Genomic DNA, 22,180 nt, shown 5'->3' on the forward strand with positions numbered 1-22,180 from the left:
AGTGACCAGGTTCCCTACACCAGGAAGCCATCTGAGACTATTCCCAAGCCTTTCAGGCTGACATCCCTTATGTTCCTTTTCAATGACAGCGGGAGGAAGGATTTTCCTCACTCTAGAGCTGCATTATTAAGCCACCAGACCAGAAACAACATGGTTCTCTCTGTCACGTGATTTGTTTTGGGCTAGAATATGGTAAGGACAACAGGTCAAAGGGTTGGCATACAAATTAATAGTGCTGAATGCCCATTGCAAAACAAAGGTAGCATTAATGATGCACTTGAAGAATGGGGGGATGCAAGTATAAGATCTTGATGTACACCAAGCCTAGAAAGTTTTTTTGATGGAAGGTGGTTTGTCAGACTTGGTGGATTCCACGTGGAACATTTGAGCTTGAATGAAGACAAACAAGAAGAAAACCCCTGAAACCTTACTGGTAAGGCAACTATGGCAAAGTCTCCTTGGTTTAAAAGATCTGCATGAGCTGCACTGAGGTATGCTAGTCTGAGCAAAGACACAGGCAAGTTAGAGACATGAATCATGTGGATGCAGAACCAGAGAGCTGAACTCCAGCTTACAGTCCAAAGACAATACGTCTCTTTCCTACGCATCTGGAATGCTTTCTGATCAGATGCTCACAAAGGCCAACAGTTGATAAGTGGGAGCATCCCTTCATGCTGAGGAGGATTTGCCCAAGTGCCCCATGATTAAAAGTTTAGTTAAAACTGTAGTTGGGGAGGATTTGCCCAAGTGCCCCATGATTAAAAGTTTAGTTAAAACTGTAGTTGGGTCATTAGTCATAAGCTGAGTTTATTCCACAAAGGTCTGACAGACCTACATATATGCTATAGCAGATTGCATATGTCAGGTATCGTCAGTAATTTACAGAATTAAGCAACTTTTGAATGAAAACTTTTCAAATGGATATTGATCAGCCAAACATTTAAGTGTAGAGAAGAGGGGCATAATAGGATCTGTGATAACAACTGACTAAATGTACAGAATATGGACATAATGGCAATTGGTAAAATACCAAAATGTTTTATCTCCAAATGTTCAGCCCCACATGGCATACCAAAAGGAGCCAAGTGAGACTGGGAACACCAAAGGTAGTGCTAGGACTTTGTACCTGGAAAGTGCTCTGCGGCTAACCAATACAGGTTTAGAAAAACAGGATAGCTCAAATGCCAGAAACCAGTGCCTGATGGCACATTCCAGGGTAGCTCTGCAATCTTCACTCTAGCATGGTACAAGGTGGGACCAAGGATTAGCTAATTCAGCACAGCAGTGCCTACATTAAGTATTTTTTAAGAAATGTCCACCCGCTTAGGATGCTTAGGAATGCTAGGAGTGGGAGAGATAACACATGGCTGGCAAACAGCTTCTTTTTTTTTTTTTTTTGCTGGTGTTGAAATTCCCCTGAAGACAGAAGTAAAGAAAAGGTATCAGAATACCTAATGACCCTGTGCCCCTTAATGAACGATTAAGAAATGCATTTAATTTAGAAAACAGCTAGTGTAAGTATCTAAATCTAAGGCCAACCTGGGAATGATAGGGCCACCAACCCTTGAGAGTGATAAAGCCAGTAAGCCACTATGCTCTACTGCACTGAACAATGCTTTCAAGCTAACAGCCTACCGAGGTAGGAAAAAGAAGCACAAATCAAAAAAAGGGCCAGGTCCACTGTCTGCATGGCAGTCCCAATCTCTAGGGCTGGACCTTTTCTTGAGCTCATGCCAACTACAAATTAGTAATTTATATGTTGTATTTATAATAGAGGCCTCACCAAGGACGTAATCCCAGGATAAACTTTTATTGAAGTATGAGTGCATACAATCCACTTAGACTCCTCCGTCTGACAAGTTTCACTCATATAGAGCTTTGCGCAGAGTGATGACCAGGCTGTGGCTATGGCATTTTTCAGGGATGCACAGATCACAAGACTGACCATTCAGAATTACCAATATTGTGGCAGACAAAAATATTCACTTATATGTATTGCAACTGTACACTGATTTGAAACATAGCAGCACACAGGGAATAATTGAAAGCAGCAATAAAGGCTGGAGTATTTTTAAATCAAGCATGGGTCAGCGACCCCAGTTCTAAATTAAAAAAAAATTGAATTTTTATCAAATTTTTAATGGAGTTACATTTATCTATCTAATCAAACACAAATCAGCTTCGTTAACAATCCACCATAAATTACAGAAATGTCACAGAGTTAGTTGCTATTAAGCAGAGAAGGCAATAAGTAAAAGTTGTGGAATGTTGGAAGATTGTGTATGAACAAGGCATTATGTACATGGCTCTAGAAGGGCATGGCTGGGAAAATGCCCTGCTGGGTTTGATATATACATAAACGTAACATGCATAATGGAAATAGGATCTTTATCTCCTTCTTGCAGACAAATTAAAACAAAGACAAAAGAGTTTCTATGGTACGTTGCCTCTGGTTTGTATCAAGCCTAAAGCAGCTATAAGTCATTGTGACACACAGGATAAATCCCATGTATAAATCAACAGTAATAATAATCCATGCAGGGTGGTTGCCTATAAAGATGTTTTATCGTTGTTATGTGATCTCAATGAAGTGCAGCAGAATAAATTATGCTCATCCTTATCAGTGTAGAATAAAAACTTACTTATTCCAGCTATTCACCTTAGTCACCATTCACATAGTATATTCATTCATAGTAAAGGATGGACATACACATGCAGACCTCTGACCAGGAGAGCTGGGTGGTAGTAGACCAGGAGATGTGGGTGGTAGCAGATCTCATTTGACTCAAAACCTTCTTTATTCTTTTCACAGTCTGGTCAACAATACAATGTGGAACATACACCTACACTTCATGCCAGCAAGCTGGAAAAACTAACCAACCCTTCTGATGTTTCCAACTGTTAACAGATCTGGCATCACAATTTTTTTTTCATGTTAAGTGCATGCATGCTAAGTAATGTGTAAGTTTAAGACTTAGGCTTCTTTTACATTAGTGCGTCGCCAAAGTCGCAAGATTTCCAGTGTGATTTTGGAGCGCAACTTTTGGTGCGATTTTGATCTGACTTTACATTTTCTGAACCAAAGGCGCATCAAAAGTCAAACCAAAGTAATGCAGGAACCTTTTCTGAAGTTTCAGCAACTTCTGTAGAGTCAGTAGAAATGGCTCTCATAGAAATACATTGAATTTCACATGCCCTGCGACTTGGGGGCTCAGAAGTTGTATCTCAAGTCGCATAAGTGTGAAAGGAGCCTTACAGGTATTTATTGCCGATCAGAGTATTTCCCCTGACAATAACCTGCTTTTCTCTCCACAAAGGCAGTGCCATCTTTGGTTGGCTGGTGCAAAGATTACATCTGTCATGTACATCCTAGTACCTGTTTGGCTCTTGGCTGTGTTCAAAATTGTCCATCACAGATCAGCGCCTGCTGCAGCCACTCACCTTGTGACTTGCTACAAACTAGTAACAATGTTTCAGCCTGATAACAAGGGGTTAGGCTGAGGAAGTACTTCCTCCTGCCTACAGCAGACTGATGGCATCATCTTAGCCTAGGCAAAGTCACTAGAATAGGGTTCAAGAATGCCTTTTTAATAACAATTACTGCTTTTTTTAAATGATATTGCTGTTCTATATTGTGACATGTCAGGAATTCATTCATACAGACTCATAAAGGTAAAGTTAACTTAAAATTGAAAGAAAAAAGGACTTGTTACCTATTGGTGTTTATGTGGCTGATGGATATGTGCTTTGGATGTACATGTAGTTCGGGGGCCCTCCCGCTCTTGGGAGCTTGTGACCACATCTAGGCACTTCAGGATGGCGAACAGGAAAAACTGAGGGGCATCCGTCCTTCGGTTTCCTCTGCACTGAATGAAACTGGAAGTGATGATGATTTTGTCACTTCTGGTTTCAGAGCTTCCATTCCCTGGCTGCTACAGCCAGGGGAGCATCTAACCGAGCAGATCTTTGCTTGATTAGATGCTCTGGAGGGCAATGGAGACATCTGGATCTAAAATTGTCTCCATAAATAGTACCTGTCACCTATCCAATGCTATCACAAGGGGGTTTGTTAATCCCTTGCAATAGAAATAAAGTTAAATAAAAATTCAATAAAGGTAATAAAATAAAACTGTATTAAAATGTATTAAAAAAAATTAATTGTAATGCCCATTGCCCCCCACACACCCACAAATTAAAATGCATGCTCACGGTGTGCATGTGTATGTAAACTGCAATCGCACCACAAATGTGAGGCATTGCCGTGAACGTTGGAGTGAGAGCAGTTATTCTAAACTGATGAGCTGTAAAGGCTTTTTAAGAGTCGACTATGGAGAATTTGGGGTATCGTAGTTTTTTGCGACATCACAAGCGCACAGTTTTATGACTTGTTTGAAATCTATTTACTCAGTGCAACCCTATCTTTTATATTTTATCAAAAAATTGGGTATTATATCGTGTGTTTGCACTGAAATTAATTTTATTTATTTTTTTCCTGAAAATTTTAATCTGTTTACAGTTGCAAAAATATAAAAAAAATTGCAACTATCATCTTTTTATTCTTCTGGTTCTCTGCTTTTATAAAATATATAATGTTCTGGGGAGTTAAGTGATTTTATGGCCAATAATGCAGATTTATACATGTGTGCCTAAAAATGAAAAAATGCTCTAGTGCTTAAGTGGTTATTGGAGGTGGCCTCCCCCATGGGCGTTATACAGAAAGGGAAGATGGTGATTGTTTATTATTCAGGCAATATCGCCAGTCATCTGTAACTTTTTATGTAAAACCAGGTGAGAGATAAGTGATATGGGGTTCTTTAGTAATATGACTCCTGCATATGGTTAATTAAGAATTCTTATGCGTGGGCATATATACAATATAAGACTTGGTTTGCTTTTTACAAACTTTGAGAGAGCTCTGAAGCTTGATCATTGGGATGAGTATGTCTCTTTTCTGATCCCTTCCTCCTCCCCCCTACCCTTATTGGGGGGGAATGGTGAAAAGTTTCTATCTATAAGAGAAGATGGGGAGCTCAGACCAGTGTTGCCCTGAAGAAGGGGCATGTCCCCTGAAACGCGTCAACTAGTAGTATGACATGCTTTAAACCAGAAGAGCTGTATCGTGTACAAGACCCTTTGATTCCTTGGTTTACGTACAATGCTGATATAACATTTGCATTTGTGAGTATGTACTCTTTTAATCCTTCAATAAAGTGCTGTTGATAATGCACCAGGTGTTTTCGCCCTTTTTCTTTGATTTTTTTTTTTCTAGTGCCGAAGTGGTTAAATGAAGCTGTAGCCAGGCCAAAGAATTACAGCTGCATACTAACCATTACAGAACTTTTAAAACTTAACAGCCAGAGTGAAAAGGATTTAGGGCCAGTTCACACCAGGAACCCCACAGGAATGCACTTGTGCTCCTGTGCAATTCCTGTGCCACTTGAATGCACCATGTTTTCAGCCTGTTCATTTGAATAAGCTGAAATTGCACTGCACCGCACCAAAAATAGTGCATGCACTACTTTAAAAAATGCACTGCAACTAGATCCCATAATACTTCTGTACCATTAAATTCAGTGCAGGCAAACACACATTTGTGACCTGCGCTTTGGGTGACCTTAGCATAGCAAGCGCAGTACATTTTGAACGTATTTCGGGAAACTGGTGTGAATGGGCCCTCCTGCAAAGTCCCGGATGACTCACATAATCTAAATATTAGCTGTCAAAGAGGCATGCTGACTTTTCAGTGTGTACAGGCTTGCCATGACACAGAAAACAGAGTTCTCCCAATGAAATCTAATATGGTGCTACCACCAGTGCTGTAACTGTGCCATGTCAATTTGATGGAGGAGAAAATATGTGAATATGTGATTCTTATCCTTATTATTCCTTATTGTAAATCTTATTATTTTGGCTAGGGTAGGAAAGGATTAGTACCCTTGATATGTTTTTTTGTTATTATTGAAACCGCGCTCACCCACTTCTAATCAAACCTAAAATAGCATCCAAAAACCTACAAATAAGAAAAAAAAAATGTGTATGTGTTTCATCACTGCTTGGACATCATCTGGAGGACCTCTTGATGATATCTAAGCAGTGATGAAACACAAACCCGTAGGGGCGAGCACATCTTTTTTGGTCTACAAGCCAAGGATTAGAGCACGCCGCCTCTTGCAGCAGAGTGGCGGTGATTCATACAAACAAACCGGCAGCGGATTTCAGGGTGCCAGAGAGTGGGCACCGAAAAGTGCGAGTGTTTTTTTATATTATATTTTTTATGGATTTTAATAAAATTAGTGTGCACTTTGAGATCCTTTTCTGTTTGATCCTTCCCAATATATGAGCTGTTCCATGGTTCTGGGTCAGAGATGTTGAAATCAGAGGAGAGCTACCATGCACAGCGGAGCTGTGGAAAAGCACTGCAGACCCCCCTTGGCATATGCTAAAAGGGGTCAACTTCAGTTGGTGAGTGTGGACCCACTGGGGTTTTGGGCACATTTGTGCAGAGTGTTGGCGGCGGAAAGCACTTTATTTCATATAGAAGAAAAGCATCACTCAAGCACCTTTTGAGCACTGACACTTTACAAAAGGGAACTTATTGATACCACGTTGGACTTTTTGGTTGTCACTTTAAATTTATTACATTATATTGTATATAGATCAATTTATTTACAGAAAATCAGTTGTACTTATTTGTAGGTTTTCGGATGCTATATTAGGTTTTGTTAGAAGTGGGTGAGTGCAGCTTTAATAATATTAATCATTGTTCAATGTGTATTCATTGGGAAGGCACAGCTGCCCACAAGTTTATTATTTATTTTTATCCTGTTGCGCAGGTATTACATTAGTATCATCTAGATAGGTTTTTTTGCTTTCTATGTCCTCGCCATGTAGATTGACCATTGTCATCAGTTCCAATTGGATGCCTGTTCCAATGACAATTTCTGGTGGCTGAGCCGGACTCCCCTCACTTTGAAAATATTTCACTTCCCGTTGCATCTCCAGGACAAGAAATCTTCTCAAAGGGAAACAGACAGCAAAAATAAATTAGACAGGGTTTTAACCTAAACTCTTTTCAAATTTGAAAAAAAAAGTGTTTTGCTGTACAAAAACTTCAACACTGGGGCAGTGGATGGTTTTTTAGGGTCTGTGCACATTTTTGCTTTAACAACATTTGCCCCTGTGTATGAATGCTGAACTTGGTATACTCAGGTGGAGAACGTTCATACGTTATTGCAGCATCACATAATAACACAGCACACTGCTTTGGAGATCTCCACTGCATGGTGAGTAAGTGTGATGTGATGTTCTGTGGCGTGGCAGAAATTTTATAGAAAAAAGCAAGTTGGTTTTGGTGGTCAGATTTCTGGGAAACCTATTTCAAAACCTCCTTTGGAGCCTCTATTAATATTTAATGACATTATTTAATGTCACATTAAGCTTCCCTAGTAACACATATTGTTTTACTTTGTAATTTGGCAACCTAGATAATTGTTTATGTATTTAAAGTGTACGTTCACCTTTCAGGAAAATTTTACGAAATTCCCCCATGCAATTCTACATCCAATGAATAGTACATACATAGCTACTGATGATGGAAATGGTGAAGGTCCTCCCTGTATAGATAGTGGCTGTTTTGGCTTCTCACCAGAAAAAGCATTGGCCCCCTATTCCTCTCTGCCCTGCTGCTGGTAGATTGATTGGTGTTCTCTCCAAGCTACATCTAATTTTAGCAGTGGCTACTTTGGGCTATTCAAACTCTACGTATGCATAGTCTCATTCTCTAACTGAGCACACTGTGTGGAGTTTAAATGGTTTGGAGCCGCTGCTATTCAGGTTAGCTGAAGCCTAAAGAGGACGCACTGCACACGCATGCAGTTTGAACGACATGGAACAGATTCTAGGAGGCACAATATTATGAAATTCTGCTCATCCTGCAAACAGCAGAACAGAGAGAAATGAGGGGACAGCACTATTTCTGGCGTGGACCGAAAACAGCTGCATATCACAAAAAAAGTCTATCTGTCTCTAAAAAATTCCATAAAATTATTTGCGTACAGTGCTTCATAAGTAATTGTCAGTCAAACTATCATAGCACTGAAAAATGGCCTGGAAAGAAGGGATATTATGGGCTAGTGGTAAAGTAGTTAAACAATATATCCACAGCTGATGTTTCAGTTGCGGATAGATGTTGGCAATCTTAAAGCGGTTGTATACCCTTAACAAAAAAATAAAATAATTGCATACTAGCACAATATCAAATACTTAACTCAGAAGAAGCCCCTGAAGCGGCGCCTGATCACCGCTGAGGGGGCTAATATGTTTCCCCGGTGCTTATTCTGGGTTTGCGGGTTCCGGCTCTGTGAGTGGCTGGAGCCGCAATTACTTCACTCCTGCACGTGCGTGTGGGACCCTCTCGGTTCCAGCAAAATGCTCTGAAGTTCTGCCACGATATACCGGACCTTCAGAGAGCATGCCCTGTTGACGTCAGTAGCTGCATGCAGGGTGAATATCCCCTAAACAGTGCACGTTTAGAAGATATTCATTTTACTTACAAGTAAGCCTTATAGGCTTACCTGTAGGTAAAAATAACAAAGCGGGGTATACAACTGCTTTATTAACACTTACCTTCCTATATTTATTGGGGGCTTCAGTATAGAACTGAATTTCCCTAGCTCTTCTACCTATTCTGTAGAATAGAACATATTCAAAACTAGGATGAGAAAGGAAGACACCAATGTAATGACCAAGAGGTGGGTGGAACTGGGAAACTGGTGCAGTGATCTTCCTGCAGAATTCCCCCAAAAACATAAAACCCAGTACAACCTGCAGGCACCTACACAAAGATAAATCTTATTTTTGGGTGGATGGAACCTTTACAGAAGCCTGTTAACTGTGGCTGTGAACCCTAGGACGTAGGTATCAAAATATATTAACAAGAGCTCAGAGGGAATGTTGAACTGACCACAAAGCAATAAAATGTTGCTTGCTGTAACCTGTACAACACTGTCTTTTTCATAGAAGGCTTTGGAAATATGACCCATTACACTCAATCCACTTTTCCCATGCAGTAAACCATAACAGCCCATCATAATCTTTCTTGTACCGATCTAACCTCCGCAGAATTGATTCTGATGCTATGGATTACTGTATTTAAGCATATAAATACTGTATGCTTTGGGTTACTGCATTCATAAATAAGAACACTTGAATAGGGAAAAAAGTGTGCAAGGCCACTTAGAAAAAACTGTCAGTTTTCTGAATGCCACAGCGGCAGATTTGGAACCTTAATGAAATAAAAGAGATTTCCAATGCTGTAGTTCCAGCACACCAAAAAAAAAACAGTAATCAGTGTTAGAGGAGCTTGCTGTTCTAGAAGTGATGTACCTGGTAACTCAATACTAACATTAAATAAATCACAACATGGAGCAGAAATGACGGGAAACTTACTGCTCCTTTGCAATAGAGCCTGAGATTCCCTGATGACGTTCGGACAATCACAGACATTCTTTTTCTGTTGCTGAAACAAACGGAAAGATTAATTCTGTCAGTGAGGAAAGAGGGTCATGTCAGTAGCATGTACACAGTTAAAGCTATTGAATGTATCCCATTTATTATAAAACCGTGCTGCTATTCTTGGGACAGCCTGGGATTCCATCAAGCCAAGTCTGGAATTGTAATGTTTTTAAACCACTAAAAATAAAAAGGGCTTATGCGATTGGAAGTACAGTAAAACTTTGGATTGAGAGTAACTAGGTTTGAGAGCATTTTGCAAAACAAGCAAAACGTTTTTATTCATCTTGACTTGATAAACAAGCGATGTCTTGATATACACCCAACTGAGTATAAAAGAGAGGTGCCTCTAAGTGCAGCAATAGGGTAACGTTTATTGAAGGTACAACATTTAGCAACTCACATGGTTGATGATTAAAAAGGGCACATCTACGTAAGAAGGCATCCTGGGTAAAGCTGTACAAATAGACTGTCCTCAACACCGCCATTGATTCCCTTCCACACTGCGTTCCAAGAGCGCTTCAAGCCTCGCTTTCAGACCACTCTACTGCAGGGTAGTCTTCCCGGTCAGTGGTGAGAGACGGCGGTGAGGAGGATGGTCTATGTGGACAGCTCTACCCTGGGTGCGCCTATTAACCATGTGAGTTGCTAAATTTAATACCTTCAAAAAAATGTAGCCATATTGCTACACTTAGAGGCACCTCTCTTCTCTTTTATTCTGTATCTCCTGCTGGATTTTGCTTCTAATCCCCTTGTGGAGGCTGCCATTTGTGGATGGACATTTTATGGTTACACAACCTAAATTACATTGCTATAATCTTTTTATATAGACTATAAACTGAAGGACTTTTGAATAAATGGTTGTGGAACGAATCATCTGAGTTTCCATTATTTCTTATGGGGAAATTCGCTTTGATAGAAGAGTGCTTTGGATAACAAGCATGTTTCCGGAACGAATTATGCTCGCAATCCAAGGTTTTACTGTAATTGATTCTCAGGCAATAATATTTCCAAAGCCTGAAAAGTCAGCATGGTAGTGCTCTGATTGGGGGAACAATAGGCTGGTCAGTAAAATTTTATATAAGTGATCAATCAACGCAATCTATTTGGTAAACAAAATCTGTGCTGAATGAATTGCTAGCCAACACCTAAAAGGCCCCTTTCACACGGGCTTTCTGATCAGGTCCACCTGTCAGTTTTTCAGGCGGACCTCATTGGACCCTCCATTCCCCCCCTATGGAGTGGCGGATGTCAGCGGTGACATGTCCGTTGACACTTGCTGCTATCTGATCTGATCCTGTCCGCCAAATCCAGAGGGATGGTGACTCTATTTTCCATCCGTCTAGAGCAGTGTTTCTCAACTCCGGTCCTCAGGGCACACTAACAGACCAGGTTTGCAAGAAAACTAAAATACATCCCAGGTGATATCATTTGCTCCTCAGTGATTGCAGTATTCTAGTCTGCATCTCCCCAAGGTAATACTTAAAATCTGGCCTGTTAGTGTGCCCTGAGGACCGGAGTTGAGAAACACTGCTCTAGAGGATCAGATGGGACCAGATGACAACGGACAGGCGGTCCGTTTTCCTCCAATCTCCCCATAGAGAAGAGGGGGATTCTAACAGATCCATCTCAGCAGAGGGAGCGGAGATGGACCTGTCATCTGCCTGCTCAATGGGGGGTAAGCGGATTGATCCCGCCGAGCAAGTGGATTCCGTCAAATGGAGTGACAGTGAGAAGTGTGAAAGTGATTCAAAATTTTTTGTAAACTATAATTCAAAATGGTGTAGATCAACTCTCCTATAAGCATAAATACCATAAATCAACAGTGTCAAAAATTCATAACATGTAACACAACCTATAAAATGTGCATCATAAATTGGGGAATTTCTTCCAAATATATATAACACAGTCTAACAAATAGCCACATGTGCAACTAAAACATGTGAAAACCAATGAATATTATCCAACTTCAGTCACCCAAAATCTCCATCATAAACTAAATAAAGCAAATTCACCACCCATGCAGATTGACTGATTTGACCCCTGCATTACCAGTAGGTTAAACCACACAGTTTTCCCTCTCTGTGGATGAAGCAAAGAGCTACTACTTCCAAATCTTCATTGCCTCCTATTCAGACGAGTGGATGGGTGGATGGCATACATGCAGGGAGAAAAAGCACACCACCCTAGTGTTCTCCATTTGGAACTTTCATTTAATAATAGGATAAAATATTGCACTTACAAGAAATGGGACTATAGGCAGTGCTGACCGTGAATTGCTCATCTTTCACAAACTAGGATAAGGAACCCCATACCTGATATCATCCCATGGCCATCTCTGTATCAAGCTTGTCAGTGTTTGTGAAAGACGAGCGATTCACGGTCAACTTTTTTCCCCCTGCATGTATGCTGTTTGTATCTGAGATCCATCCATCCATCTATCAACTCATCTGAATAAGAGGCAGTGAAGATTTGGAAGTAGTGCCGAGAGGGAAAACTGCGTGGCTCTGAAGAAGAGAAATTCCTCGAAATGCGTTAGCCCACGGGGGTCTTTAATTTCTGTTGTATCTGTTATACATGTTGACACAAATTGGATGGAACTATGCTGAGATCTGTGATGTGCTTTTAACAATTGCAACTTTATAAGTATGATGTTTTTAATACAATAAATTATTTGTCTCAGAATAATGCACTAGATCGGAGCGCCCTCTGTGTGTTTTTATATGGTTGCAGGAAAAACTGTGTGGTGTGACCTACTGGTAATGCAGGGGTCATGTCAGTGAGGGGAGAGGCCAATCTGCACAGGTGGTGGATTCACATTATTCAGTTTTGTCACCATAGTGATTTTCGTTGACTGAAGTTGGATAATAATCATCAGATTTTCACATATTTTAGTTGCACACGTAGACATTTGTTGGACTGTGTTATACATATATATTTTTGGAAGAAATTTCCAAATTTTTGATGCACATTTTATAAGTTGTGTTACATGTTATGTATTTTTGACACTGTTGATTTATGGTATTTATGGTATTAGGTATTAGGAGAGTTGCGTTACACCAGGGGTTTTGAATTAAAAATTACAGAGGTCCAGCCAGAAAAAATTTCCTACTGGCAGAGGTCCAAATCTCGCTAGCACCATAACACGTCATGGTCCACCCCCGTACTTTATCATCTTCAGTGTACCTTTCATATCATAGTCCCCTTTACAACACAATCCCCTCTTTAAAGCAGTCCCACAGTGCCCTCAATTACAATTCCCATCACTGCCCCCTTTACATTGCCGTGCACTTTACATCACAGTGCTCCTTAATATTACAGTCCCCCTTTAAAGCAGACCCTGTGTCCTCAGTTCCCCTTCACATTGCAGTCCCCCTGTACATCACAGTGCCTCTTTACACAACACAGAGCCTCTTTTTATGCAAGCCTCCCCTGTACAGTCCTACAGTACCTTTGGCAGGGCAGAAGTACTAATCTTCCTGGGGTGTTCTCTCCCAGGCCTCCAGCCCAGCCAACTATAACATCCTCACAGCAGGCGGGGGCAGAAGGAGCATGCAGATCGGGAATGAAGCTGCTTAAGTTCTATGTTAACAAGCAGGTGATTACCCTGCTTATTAATTTAAAAAAACTCATACTCTCTGTCCTGATCTGCAGCACCAAGGCTTGGGAGAGGGGACCCAGCCATGGCAGTGGTAGGGCTGCGGTCTGGACAGGACTGTTATTCGGTCCAGTTCCAAACCGCGGTCTGCCATTTAGTGATCGCTGCGCTACACCATTTTGGGTTATAGTAAAATTTTGCCCAGACTATGTTCACAAAAAATGTACATTACATATTCTGAGTTTTACGCTATGGAAGGCATCTTTCTCTTCTTTAAAAATATCTAGCCTGTGTTGCCTGTGTGGAGAGTCTTCATATACTGACTGGTGGGATACATTGAAGTGCAATGTTGTGATCCCTCAAGCAGTTTGTAGTCTGTGTGGATAATTATGAGCCATTTTGACCCCTCCTTTGGGAGGGTCATCAGAATCTGGTAAGCCCCCACTCTTTACACACTGTGGTGGTCTTCGTGGTGGTTCCATTGCTGAAAAGCTTGGAGGCTCTTTTGGGATTCACAATCTTCCATTTCTCTCAATATACACAATAGGACATTTCTATCACTTTAAAAGTATAACTAAAGGCAAAACTTTTTTTTTAGTTTTGGACAGAGTGTTAGAACACCTGTTAGGTTTTATTGCTCTCTGTGCCCCGTTATGGAGATATACCCACTCTATTTGTCCTGTTTACCATTATCATTGAAAGTGAAAGTAAAATGAAATCCAAATTTTGGGTTGTCCCCAGAAAAGTAGAAGGAAAATCTTCCAATAGGGACACTAGTTCTGGTGACCTGGGGGTCCCCAAGGAATTCCCTAATTTGGAGGGATTTCCTTTCAGTTCCTGTTTGGCTATGGGAAAATCTCTGCAATGGGACACAGATAGCGTCTGATGGGGGTTAGAACCCTCCCTTGCTCTACCTGAAATAAAAAAAAAAAAAGTTTTGCCCATAGTTCTACTTTAACTTATATGTATACACTAATACATGAATATTTTGATTCTTTCATCTTGGACACTTGTATGTTATGTTTATGGGATTTTTTATGCGCTTCACTATATTTTTTTAATTAGGAGCACCATTGCTGAGGGTTTTAGCCCAGCTTTAGGAGAACCAATGCTGAGAGTTGTATTCCAGCTTTAGGAGCGCCATTGCTGAGAGCGGTTTCCCATCTTTGGGAGTACCAGTGCTGAGAGTGGTATTTGTGCTTTAGGAGCACCAGTGCTGAGAGCCATATACCAGCTTTGAGATCACCTTTGCTAAGAACAGCCTTCCTGCTTTGGGAGCACCAGTGCTAAGAGCAGTATCCCCACTTTGGGAATGTCTGTGTTGAGAGCGGTATCTGTGCTTTGGGAGCACCTTTGCTGAGAGAAGCATCCCTGCTTTGGAAACACCAGTGCTGAAAGCGGTATCCCAGTTTTCCCATTAGGCTGGGTTCACACTTATGCGAATTGGATGCGGGTTCACCGCATCCAATTCACATGACAGGAGGGTGTAACCAGCTCTCAATGGAGCCAGTTCACACACCTCCTGGGCAGCGGCGGTCCGCACTGGAAAAGGGTCCTGTGCGTTTTTGGCTCTGTTTCAGGTTCAAATTCAGCCAACAATTCGGACCTGATTCGCACCTGAAACAGAGAACAGGGACGCTTTGACCCCCCCTGCTGTGAGCCGCGGCCGCAGCAAGTGTGAACCTGACCTTATACTGAATGATTTATAGCGCATAGTGGGCAGTTGCCCACTATCCAACTCCTCAGCCATGGGGGTGGTGAGTTTTTTTCTTTATATCAGATACAAATACATACTAGTATATAGTTATAATAACTATAAAAGGAACCTTTCCACCAACCTATAATAAAGGATGAGCACTAGGCAACATTTCTTCCTTCTAAATCACTTGAATGTAAAAATGAATGATAAACTCACATGCAGTATAAATTAATATTTAACATTTTTACGCAACATCACACTCAAACTTTCCATTAATAACTTTAATCAATAAAATGCTAATTAGAATGTGTTTTGGAACAATAATATAATCAGGGATACTGCTAAGCTAAACAACATTTGATGTATCAGGCAAAGTATTTATAAAATCCACAGCGATTTAAAATGCTCAATTACAAAAAAAGGCTGCTTAAAAACTGGCTTCAATGTTCAGATGATTGAAAATACAAATGTGGCACCATACAGAGAGTGGTCAACCTCAGCTTTTATACAGGCTCGGCTCTAGCATGATGTTAATAACAAAGTAGCATGCAGTAGCCCGATGGCACAAGCTATAGCATGACTCCCCCTGTTAAACAAACACACTTTTGCTCAGAAAAGATGGATGGCTCGTAACTTTTGCTTGGCAGAAAGACCTGGATGTGGGTTCCTCATTAGTTGGACTTTCTCAGAAGACATTAAAGGTAATAGGAGGGAGTCAGCACTAGCTCAGGAAGCCTGGTCCTGCCCTGGGAGTAATGAGGACATTGTTCAGATACACATGCTATTTATCTTCAACTCTTTGCTTACAGTACCTATCGCTGGATTATCCACAGTACTGCTAGTGCTCAGGGGTCTTCCTGTTAAAGTCATTTCTAAATATAAAGAAAGATACACAAACAGGCATAGGATAGATAGAGAGATTTACAGTCAGATAGATGGCTAGACAGACACACAGACGTGACAAATTTACTGCACAGCCATCTCACTAAGTGATATTAAAGCAGACCTTAACCGTATCTGACCAACACAAACTGAAAATTATATTTCTTTCATTTTTAATGTTCAAGACAAATTCACCCATCCATCCATGTCTCTATGCTTAATTTTGTTGAGAAATCACTTTGAAAAACACCCCCCCCCCCCAGCATTTCTAGCTGTGGCCATCTTGAATAAGGGCAGATGATTAATGTAGCATTTACTTCATGGGATCCATCTGCCCTTAGCTGAGGCATGCAAGCAAGGGGTTTTGCAGAGCTTAGAAAACCCCCCGTCCCCTCCTTTAGATATAAGAAAATAAAAAAAGGTCTATGAAGACTACAGCAAAAGATGACATCCTTTCAACCTAGGCCAGAACCCAGAAAGCAACTGAAGAAAAAGTTTAAAACATGTAAATATAGCACACCTTCCTATCTATTTACTGAGGCTTGTAGCATTAGGATTAGAAACAGGAAGGTTTGATTAGCAGAGTTTAGTTCCGCTTTAAACCATTAGTCTTTTTAAATACTTTCAGAAGCTGATGTTTTTACTTGCTGAGTATGCAGCTTCTTCATTTATTAATCCTTGCCTATATTTGTTTAAATTGGTGCCATATTGCTCAAGGTTTTCTGTTTCAGGGTGGCCCATTTCTCTGGCAGTGTCGTACGGAGCAACCAGTGCATGCTTGCAGGGCCGGATTAAGAGCATCATGGGCTTGGTGCTGAGGATTTAGAAGGGCCTTAAGGGGCGTGCCTTGGCATGCACCCAGAGGAGGAAGGGTGCAGCCATGCATGCCTAATTCAACATGGGATGCTGTCTCTGAAGCCCATAAACACATCCATGCATCGGCAACTGTCCCTCCTTGTCCGGCCTTCGTGCTGTGTGGGGAGGTTCTGAGGGAGCTGCCTGGGGAAGCGAGCATAGAAGCCAGACTTCTGTGTTTACAAGTGACAGAAGAGCAGTAACAGTGAATATGGCCAACCCGGGGCCTATATTAAGGTAGGGGCCTGGAGCTGCAGCTCCAATAGCCCCTATGTTAATCTGGCCCTGCATGCTTGAACAAAAGCTTTGTCTATCTATGCTGTGTGCATCAGAAGAAACACACAGCCTCATAGCCTTGGATGGCAAGGCACTCACTGCTCCTCCCTTCTCCAAACTAACAAACTGACTCCACATGGCACTATTCAGTTGTGGCTTAAGGAACCCTAAAGGGGTGCTCTGAAAACTTTGCACCCTAATGCCTAAATAAGCGGGGGGATGCCGCCATCATGAGAAATTTGCATCAAGGCACCACTGCAAGCACGTCTTGGTATAATTAACCATTTGTGTTTCACAGCAGCATTCCACTTGACTAACTGTACTCAGACTTCCTTACATGGTTTGAGAGGATACCACTGAGCCTGTATCCCACACTCCAGCCTAGCTTTAATGCCACCTCACTACCAGTGACATACTTGAGACTTTTCACTTTTCATAAATTTGCCTAAGGTTCTGTACTTCTGAGGATCCTCTCTCATATTCTTTTCCATGACATATAGGCTAGATACATAGGGGCTCAATGCTACGGTTCTAGTCTCGATAATGGGGCACCAGTTGCTGGGGAGGGAGTTGTTCTCAGAAACCTCCTCACTACTAGAGCACACTGTGATCCTTGCCAAGTGACTGTACGCTCACCAGCTGGCAGCTTCAGAACCAAACACTCCTCTGGATACCCATGGCAAATGGCAAGGCAGTCTTTCTCTTTCTGCAGTATTCACCACTTGTTAACCCTTGGTAGTGTACATCCCCTGTTGTAAGCCCTGTTCTTCTGTACACCTTGTATGCACCCTCTTGTAGGTACTTCAGACCAGGCATATAGTAACTTTGAGAAATTTTACTTGAGCTTCTTGCAAATACGGAATTAATGTGGCACAGTCTTTCACAGTTCCTTACATGCACAGTTCTGACTAGTTCATCCTGATTCAATCTGCCTAGTTCATACCTCTCAGATAGAAAGAGTCCATTATTAAGATCCATCCTCTGATTTCTGGCACCCCGACTGGGTACCCAAAAAGTAAGGTGATGTGCTCTTAGAAAAATCCCATTTCACAGTATCTCTTCCTGACTGTTCCCATGAGGAGTGTCCAGAGACTACTTAGGCTGCCTCCCCTTGTATTTATAACCCACCCCAAGAGAGCACAAGAGAGCAGCGCCATGAACACCTGTGAAGTAGCAGCCTTCGCTCTTATCTAGCCCCCCTAGGCAGCCTACTATACAAGAAACTCACTAGCACAATACTGTTCAATACAACGAGAGGTAAAGTGTACCCATAAAATAGGCACCTGTATACACACTGTTAACCCTTTCCTGTGAAAACCAGCACAGAGAAAGCAGGAGCCAGCAGCATTGAAAGTTGTAAAGTGCAAGTGCTGGGGTAAAAAGGTTTATAAATAGTTTTTTGGGGAATGTTTATTTTATTATGTGCTAAGCTAACGAAACCCCAAGAGTTTATTACTATTTGATTGATATCCTTCCTTAACAGTTGTTACCTCGAGGCTATGTTCACACTGATCCAATATGGAAGTCACATGACTTACAATCTGACTTTGTCCTGCAACTTCATGTCCATCTTCCATGCAACTTCAATGAATGGGATCCGACTTTGGGATGATTGGGACTTGTCCTGTGACCAATCAAAACAATTCCTTTGCTTCTGGTATGGATGAAGCCTCATGCCAAATTTTTCAAATAAAAAACTGGCGTGGTATCCCTTCCCCTCCAGGTCCTTTGATTCTGGTATGGATCTTGAAGAGGAACCCCACATCGAATTAAAAAAAAAAAGTGTGGGGTCCCCTCCCCCAAGACCATACCAGACCCTTCGGTCTGGTAAGGGTTTTGGGGCGGGGGGGGGCAGAGCCTAGAGACCCGAAGACCTCACCCCTTGACAAGGGGCAGAGTCTCCAGGTGACATAAACAGATGCCCATGCCTTATAGCTATATAAGAACTGCCAGACAGCGGAGCTGACACAGCGGTGGGAGCCAGCATCGAAAGAGAAAGAGGACCACTTTTTTATTTTTAGTGGGTCATGGAAGAAGACATTGGCGGAGGGAAAATACATCACCAGAGGAAGAAGACATCAGCACAGGGAGAATTCCGGTGAAAGAAGTCATTCCCAGAGGTGAAAACATCAGCGGGGGGAGAAGACCGGAGGAAGAAGACATCAGGGGAGTGAGAAGACATCAGCGGAGGGAGAAGACATTGGTGGCGGAACCGGAGAAAGAAGACATCGGTGGCAGTACCAGAGAAAGAACACACTTTGGGGCTACAATGGGTATATTCTTAATTTTTATTAAAGGACTTGTCAAAAACTGTCTCTTGCTTTTTTTTGGTTTGGGTGAACGGGTAGAGGTACAATTTACCCCATACTCATTCACATGGGGTAGGGGGGCGGCGGGATCTGGAGGCCCCCTTTCTTAACCTCCCTGGCGGTATGATTCTGTCAGGAATTCTGTTCCAAAAGCGGTACAATTCTTTTCATGGAAATTTGGCGTTATGTATTATAGGCCTACAATTCTTAGTAATTACTGACTTAAACCTGACCAAAACAAGAGTCTAGTAGACATCCCAGATGTGATAAATTTGAAACACAAACAAGTGAATTATAATTGAATCAATAATATTATTTTATTATTTAATATATAATATATATAATAAAATTATATTATTGATTAGATTATAATTCATGCGCTATATATTATATATATATGTGTGTATATAGATATATATATATATATATATATATATATATATGTGTGTGTATATATATATATATATATATATATATATAACGCATGAATTATAATCGAATCAATAATATAATTTTATATATATATATATATATATATATATATGTGTGTGTGTGTATATAGGTATATATATATATATATATATATGTATATATATATATATATATACATATATATATGTATATATATATATATATATATATATATGCATATATATAATATAAAATGTGTTATGTGTTTTGTGCAACGTTTTTTTTTTTTTTTTTTTTTAATTTCCCTCCCTAGTTCCGCTCCCATGCAGCATTGCATACATGCATACATATGCATATATATATATATATATATGCATATATATATATATATATATATATATATATATATATATATATATGCATATATATATGCATATATATATATGCATATATATAATATAAAATGTGTTATGTGTTTTGTGCAACGTTTTTTTTTTTTTTTTTTTTTAATTTCCCTCCCTAGTTCCGCTCCCATGCAGCATTGCTGCTGCAGGGAACGGAACTAGGAAGTCCTCCTACCGACAGACGAGCGGCGGAGATCTCGCTGGCGGTCACAGCAATGAGAGCTCATCGCTGGATCGCCAGGATAAGGTAAGAGAAGCTCCGCTGCGCTGTCTGCACGCTCTGCCCATTGACCCCGAGCGTGACTCGGGGATACCGCTAATAGCAGAAAATTCCTACCCCGAGTCACGCTCGGGTTTACCGCTAAGGCGGTTAAAGTGGACTTCTAGATTCCTATAAGCCCCCTGCCCGCAGACCCCCACAACCACCACCCAGGGTTGTTGGGAAAGGGCCCTTGTCCCCATCAACATTGGAACAAGGCAGAGCCTGCCCACCCCGAAGCACCCACCCCCCATGTTGAGGGCATGTGGCCTGGTATGGTCCCGGAGTGGGGCCTGCTTGCTTGCTCCTCCTTTCCTAACCTGCCGGCCTGCATGCTAGGATAAGGGTCTGATATGGATTTTGGGGGGACCCCACGCGTTTTTTTTTTTTTGTTTGGGCGTGGTGTTTCCTTTCAAAATCCATACCAGAATCAAAGGGCCTGGTATAGTCTAGGAGGGGGGGACCCCGCGTCATTTTTTTTAAATTTTGGCGTGGGATTCCCCTTCAAGATCCTCAAAGCACAAGTCGGATCAGTTAGGATGATGATCCGACTTGGATGTGAATCACATTAAAATCAATGGGCTGAAATGGTGCCCAAGTCAGACCAAAGTAGTGCAGGAACTTTTTTCCAAGTCAGACCGGCACAAGTCGGACCAGTTAAGAAGGCTTTAATAGGGAACCACTGATTTTGACATGTCATGGCTTGTGCTCTCGAAGTCGGAACGCATGTCGTACCAGTGTGAACTGGCCCTAAAGCCAAACTCCAGGTTTGATTTAGCTTTAAGTGCCGGTTCATGCTTTTGCAAATTCTATGCTGACCATATGTGATCCGAAAAGCATAGATTCATTTTCAATTTATTCTAAAAAAGTATTATTTCCAAAGAAGGCTGTTCACATCAATGTGGTGCAGTTTTGATACGCTTAAAAAAAGGGTTCTGTGCGAGTTTAGTGTGGGTGCAGTGAGACTTTAATCTCCAGCTATGCCCAATTTCCTCAAAAATTGCATTAAATTTGCACCGTCACAACAGAAATCGCACTGTGAAATCGCACAGTGAAATTGCATCAGATTCGCAAAGCATCAGTGTGAACCTGGACTTAAGGATAAGTTCACCATAAAAAATAAATAAATAAATGCACAATTTTTTGCAGGTATAAAAAAATGTGCATTTACTATTTTATTTTTTTAAAAGCCTGGAAAGTATTGCACCCGCAATCGGCAGATCGCTAGTGCCATGCAAGTCTCCTGCAGACTGTCAGTGTAAGCTTGCCATATGGGCAGTCAGTTTTACACTTACAAGAAAAATCAATGAACTACCACAGTGCTCAACAGTCCCGTTGTAGTTCATTGAGACCTACAAGCTGACAGCCACAAAGTATGTAGGTAGTTGTAGTCCATTTATTCACAGAACACTGTGACTGAATGACACAAACAGGTGGACAGAGCCACGCATGGCCACGTTTTCTTTAGATTGTGGCAGCTTGCGCCGAAATGGGGGATTAAAGGAGGTGCAGGGGCCAGTAGGATTTGTAACATGTTACATGCTACACCCTGAATATGGGTGGACCGTGTAACAAAAAGTGAATGCATCCTTTAAATAGTTAATTCGGACCACCAAGGTACATGGCATGTTTGTTTGGATCAGCTTTGCTCAAAAAAACTATTTACAGCTAAATCAAATCAGAAGTTAAAATGTTACTAAACCCACAACAGTAAAATCAGTCTGTATATGCAGTAAAGCATGCTTGTTATACTCACTGTGGAACCTAAGGAGTTAATTGTGTATAAAGGCTGTTTGATCCTGTCTTTCTTCCTCTTCTTTCACTGTCTCCAAAAAATAACCTGATATTTACAGAGCCAGGAGATGGGCTGCACATGCTCTGTTTGGTGTGTATTGCTAGAGAGTTGTTTTCTTTATCTTGGGAGTGTGCATGTGATCAGCACAGAGCCAATCAGCACTGTCCAGACAGAGGATCGGT

At 41.2% G+C, this 22,180-nt stretch overlaps 1 protein-coding gene across 1 annotated transcript in view; it reads right to left on the reverse strand.

The window, feature by feature from the left end:
* ATP8A2 (ATPase phospholipid transporting 8A2) overlaps nt 1-22,180 on the reverse strand; it is a 979,867-nt gene that overhangs the window by 625,914 nt on the left and 331,773 nt on the right. Inside the window, exon 20 of the mRNA XM_082246766.1 lies at nt 9,448-9,517. Within this exon, the coding sequence (XP_082102892.1) occupies nt 9,448-9,517 (70 nt within the window). The remainder of the gene's footprint in view (nt 1-9,447; nt 9,518-22,180) is intronic.

The sequence above is a fragment of the Pelophylax lessonae genome (genome assembly GCF_965119305.1).
Source record: "Pelophylax lessonae genome assembly, chromosome: 2".
Lineage (NCBI taxonomy): Eukaryota > Metazoa > Chordata > Amphibia > Anura > Ranidae > Pelophylax > Pelophylax lessonae.